This window comes from Coenobita brevimanus, chromosome 25 (genome assembly GCF_032717465.1).
Source record: "Coenobita brevimanus isolate Jiangsu-jjx chromosome 25, ASM3271746v2, whole genome shotgun sequence".
Taxonomy (NCBI): Eukaryota; Metazoa; Arthropoda; class Malacostraca; order Decapoda; family Coenobitidae; genus Coenobita; species Coenobita brevimanus.
In genome coordinates this window covers 935,001-941,137 of record NC_136978.1, presented here as the reverse complement: position 1 = coordinate 941,137, position 6,137 = coordinate 935,001, and the positions used below count along the sequence as shown (strand labels likewise).

The 6,137-nt window shown below is 42.6% G+C and overlaps 1 protein-coding gene across 3 annotated transcripts in view; it reads left to right on the top strand.

Moving 5' to 3' along the window:
• Positions 1 to 444: 444 nt before the first annotated feature.
• Positions 445 to 6,137, top strand: part of LOC145393843 (mechanosensory protein 2-like) — a 262,649-nt gene continuing 256,956 nt past the window's right edge. For all 3 annotated transcript variants that reach the window (XM_080267886.1, XM_080267885.1, XM_080267887.1), the window contains exon 1: positions 445 to 629. In XM_080267886.1, coding sequence (XP_080124012.1) covers positions 560 to 629 — 70 coding nt within the window. In that variant the 5' untranslated portion in view covers positions 445 to 559. The remainder of the gene's footprint in view (positions 630 to 6,137) is intronic.

Sequence of the window (6,137 nt, the reverse complement as noted above, 5' to 3'; positions counted from 1 at the left end):
ACAGACAGACACATAGACAGATAGGAAGTTAGATAGGTAGGGAGATACAGATACACACAGAGGAAGGGAGAGAGAGAGAGAGAGTGAGAGAGAGAGAGAGAGACACACACACACACACACACACACACACACACACACACACACACACAGAAACAAAACAAAACACACACACACACACACACACACACACACACACACACACACACACACACACACACACACACACACACACACACACACACACACACACACACACACACACACACACACACGCCATTGATTGAAGCGGCGGCGCGCGAGTAGAGAGAGTGAGAGAGAGAGAGAGAGCAGCAGCAGCAGCAGTGGCAGGGGGGGGGTGGAGTAGGGGAGTGTTGGGGGTGGGGAGGAGGAGGAGGTCAGAGAGGGGCGTTGGGGTAGCGAGGGACTCAGTGTAGGTAAGGACAGTGCCAGAATCAGGCGTCCGATCCGTTCCCTGAGTACAAAGGCACCTGACTCACGCATACCCAAGTCAACTCCAACCCGACCCGACCCGACCCGACCCCCATCTCCTTTGCCCATAATGGTTCAAAACGCCAAAGTGGAGAACATGAACTACGGCGGAGGAAGTAGTAGTTTTTCGGAACAAGAGCGTAAGTTGTTATTCCCTGTACAGTAACAAAAAAAAAAAAAAAGTTTCAAAAAATTACAAAGAGGGAGAGAAACGAGGGTTAAGAAAAAAAGGAAGGAGGGGATTTTTTTGGTTGATTTTTCGGACCAGGACCAAAAAATATAAAGTATTATAAAAAAAAAGAAGAGAAAAAAGGTAACAAAAAGAGAAGAAAGGGATTTTTTTCTTGTTTTTTGGAAGAGGACCGAAAAAATCTTATTTCCTGCACAACACAACCTCAAAAATATGTATTAAAAAGAGAGAGAGAAAAAGGGATTTTCAGTAATTTTCAGAAACGACGTATGTTCTCGTTCCCTGTAAAGAAGTACAAAATATATAAAAATGATAGAGAAGAAAGGAGAATTTTGATGCGAAATTAGCATAACACGAGAGATATATAAGGAAGAGATGTTTTGATGCGAGATAAGAGAGACTGACAACTTGCACATTTTTGCACCCAGGAGAGAGATAAGAGAAGATTTGCACACTTTGTTTTGAGTGTGTCTGTGTGTCTGTGTGTCACCTCCACCACCTTCACTCTACCCCCTCACTCTCCCACTCCACCAGCCCTTCACATGAACGACACTATGAGTAAGTATGTCACTCTGTCTCACTCTTTCTCCAGCCCAGGCTAATCCCCGTCCCTCTCTCACCCCCAACTCTATGCACAGCTCAAGCATGCACTCTAACTCACACTTATTCTCTCACTTTCACTTACCTATGCACTCTGTCACACCTGTCCTTGCGCTCTCACCCACACCTTTTATCTCTCTCTCACACTTGCTCTCTAGCATGCCCCTTTGCACATCTGCATTCAAGTCTGCACTCTTTGGCCCCATCAATTTCCCCACTCACGCTCATTTCACTACAACAGCACTTTTTCACATATTCACTCGCGCTTGCACTCAGACACCTATTCTTATATATGCTCTCTCACACCCCTTCATTTTTACCACTCACTCTTGCACTCTAACGTCCGTGTAACTTCACTCTTGCACACTAACATCCGTGTATCTTTGCATTTGCACCCTCACACCCAAGCACTGTTCCCACCCACGCTGGCTACCTCACACGCTCACGCCCTATCACTTTTACCATTCACTCTTGCACTCTCACACGCTTGCACTGAAACGCCTTTGCACCCTTACACTTGCTCTCTCACTCTCCATCTTTCTTCCCACACACTCTTGTTAGACTATACCTGGACTCTGTCACACTGGCCGTTACACACACTTGTCCTCAAACACTCTGAACCCTTATACTTTCACCCTCACATTCTATTCACTCTCACTTGTACTCCCACATCCCATTCACTCTCAATTTCACACTTACACTCTAATACCCGTCCCTTCGCCTTCCTGCTCTCATTCTGACTACATATGCACGCCTACCACGCAATCGTTTACTCTACACCAACACCCACTCTCCTTACACCAGCACTTTCACACCCACTTAAACTACATTTGCATTCAGTAAAGGCTTTTAATAGGAAAACATCATCAAAGGCTCGATTTTGTTACCTGCAGACGTCTTTAATTAATCAGGGAAGTACATTTACCTGTGATGGGATTTACGGATGCTAGATCTAACTTCCCTAGGTTGGAAAATCTCTCCTAAGCTGAATAAAATCGTCTGTAGGTAGCAAGAATCAGCTGTAAAAGACATATCGAAGAGGTTGAGGGACGTATTCTAGGTGACGTGTACGTTGCACCTGTTTCTCGGCGAGTTATTTTTCTATTGGAAATTCTCATAATAAGTTGCAAAGTAAAGGGTCTTAAAAAATAGTAGCTATACAATTTTTACTCAAACTTGGCCTAGAACCACCATCTCTCCATCTTGATTTTTGAGTTGTAGCTACAGATTAAGATTATAATAGGGTGCTGGTCACGAAAAATTGCTATGGAAAGGATGTAGACCTGCAGTATTTTTTCTTCTGCCATCGAGTTGCGTGAAATAGGTTACAAAAGGACGAAAATCTGGGCCAAGTTAAGATAAAAAGGGTATAGCGTAAAAGATATCAGGATTTAATATGCATAATAAGTTTGCTGAGAAAGTGTAAAGAAAACTCCCATAGCACAAGCATACGTCTCTAAACCTCACCTGCACCTTGCTAATCACCCAAATTCTTATCTCGCAGCCCTAACTGCCTCAACTACCTTGTTATCAGGACCAGTTAACAAGCACTAATTTAATGCCTAGATGCAACCACATAACTGTATCTACCAGTTCATTTATTTACTTATCTATTTATTGTTTTTAAGGATAACCCCTCGTAGTGGCCAAGTAGAGTCCTGTGAATATATCCTAGGCTTAAGGACTTAGAATATATCAAAATGTCAAATATCCTTCACTTAGAAAATATGTATAAGTAACTGCTGAATATCTTAGGCTTTAGCCATAAGGAGTATATAACGTCTTAAAAGATGTTATTATACTATGATAATTTCTACTTTTTATTGTGCAAGTGTTCCTGGTGTACTGTAATTCTTGTTTGCATGTCTGTATTTACTGTATGTTTATATCATTGAGCGTATGTAACAGGTAGTACATCTGCACATTACAATAGCAGTGTACTCTTCTGTCGTATTTTCTTTGTATTCTGTGTGTGTGTGTGTTTTTATTTTTAACTTATACAAGAGGAACGCTCCTATCCATGTGCAGGGGGAGAACAGGTAAGTTTTCAGTCAAAGTAAAAAAAAGAATGACGAGGAAATGATGTATAAAAATGACCTACAAAAAGTGACGTTTAAAAAAATGGAGTAAAAATAACGTACAAAAAATTACGTACGGAAATATAACGTACAAAATATTACGTACGAAGAAAAAAAAATGACGTGTAAAGAAGAAACGGCGCACGAAAAATGACGAACAGAGAAAAAAGCCTGACGTACAAATCTAAACAATGCAAAACCTCCCATTCACACGTAACTCCCAAATGTACAAAGCTCAGACTCACCTACATAAGGTGTGTATATACGGGGGTAAAATCACGGGACTTACACGACACGGAGCCCTTTTACACACGCACACACTACACACACACACACACACACACACACACACACACACACACACACACACACACACACACACACACACACACACACACACACACACACACACACACACACACACAACCTGCAAGTATGAAGAGCTTGCAAACACACACAACACACGCAGATCGCAACACAAAAAGGCAGAAAAAACACAAAGGATGCAAGCAGACGGAGCTTCCATATACACACAGCTTACAAACACCGTGAACTCAGTAACAAAAAGAACACACAAAAGCACAACTCGAAACTCAGAACCAACTTGAAAAGATTAAAGCACACACACACACACACACACACACACACACACACACACACACACACACACACACACACACACACACACACACACACACACACACACACACACACACACACACACACACACACACACACACACACAAAACTCAGGAACCCCCCCGGGACTTTCCAGACACACAATGCAATATTCGCTCCCTTTCCCAAATCGCCCGTCATCGAAGTGTAATCTTCTGCAATTCTCACTCCACTCACACCCAATCTTGGCAGGATATCACACACACACACACACACACACACACACACACACACACACACACACACACACACACACACACACACACACACACACACACACACACACACACACACACACACAGAGGGGTGGCATTTTAAGTAGGTTTGAAGATCCCGTAGCCCCTCTTCCATAGCGATTCATTCTTTATATTAATTCGCAGTGTCCTGGTGTATATTGCTAATTCAAACTGTGCCATCTTAAAACGACATATATAGCTTTACAAGGGGCGTTGAGGCGCAAAGTAAATCGGTAAGGAAAAGGTGCTACGAGGCCTCCTATGCGACCTGAGTGACCCAGTTCCGTCAGGTGAACACAGCAAGAATGGGACGAAGAATGAGTCGCATGTGTAAAGGTGTTAAGTATTAGAGTCTTAACACCTTCTCGGGCAAACTTCCTACTTTGTCTTCCTTCCACCGACGGTCACTCTCTCTCTCTCTCTCTCTCTCTCTCTCTCTCACGCACTTTGCTTAATCTCTCCCCACTAACTTCATTCTTTGTCGAACGCACTCAGCTTAACACTCTCTCTCTCTCTCTCTCTCTCACACACACACACACACACACACACACACACACACACACACACACACACACACACACACACACACACACACACACACACACACACTGTTCACCTCTTCTCATTATCGGTAACAGATGATAAAAATTAACGGGCGTGTGCATTCGCTTAAGTGCAAGTGAAGGGCCATTATCCCACCTGTGTGTGTGTGTGTGTGTGTGTGTGTGTGTGTGTGTGTGTGTGTGTGTGTGTGTGTGTGTGTGTGTGTGTGGTTCAGCGTTCTCAGTGACTCGAGAACTTATGGAAAATATTGGCATAGAAAACTATTATAAGTATGCTCTGGAATATTACTTACCTACCTACCTATCTGCCTGCCTGCCTACCTACATACATACCTACGAATATATCTTTCTCTGTATGTGTATGCATCTGTCTGCCTACCTACCTACCTGCCCACCCATCTGCCTGCCTTTACTGTATATTCATCTGTCTGTCTATTAGTCCATCTATCTGTCTGTCAGTCAATCTATCTGTTCATCTATCTTATCTTGAGGTGCTAGAACAGAAATACCTCCAGCCTCCTTATCCCGGCTGGACTGCAACCCCTCATACCTTCTTCATCCGATTTACATCATCATATTTTCTTCCATCGCATTCTTCCTTCCAGTCTGCTTACTCTTCCATCGCATTCTTCCTTCCAGTCTGCTTACTCTTCCATCGCTTCTTCCTTCCAGTCTGCATAGTCTTCCGTCGCATTCTTCCTCCCAGTCTGCATACTCTCCCATTGCATTCTTCCTTCCAGTCTGCATACTCTCCCATTGCATTCTTCCTTCCAGTCTGCATACTCTCTCATCGCATTCTTCTTCCACCTAGCGTTAAATCTCTGCATCATATTTCGCTGTTAATCTCTTGTTATATCTCAGTTTTTACGATGGAGGAAAGACAATTTTAGGCAGAGTTAGAGTGAAACGAGTATAGCTTCTGTCCTATTGTTTTCTTCAATAGAGGAAAGCTCTAGAAATGTAAATTATTAGCGCCTATCTCGACGTAATCTCATTTGGGCGTCCAGGTTTTTATGCAACAAATTATATTATTAGATTAGCAATGTGGGAAACTAATTAGTGGATGAGGCTTCCAGTAATTAGAGTGGCGTCATGGGAAAAGAATATGTGCAGGTGTACTTAGGAAAGTTATAAAATATCTCATGCAATATTCTAGTGTTATGTATATTCCGTGTGAGTTATTGCGTTGCTGGTATTAAAAACTTGACACTGTAATTCGCATAATTTATCATTCAATATTTCAGTCATGTTTAGTAATGGCTAGATGATTACATATACATTTTTGGGATACCCCCCCCCTTTT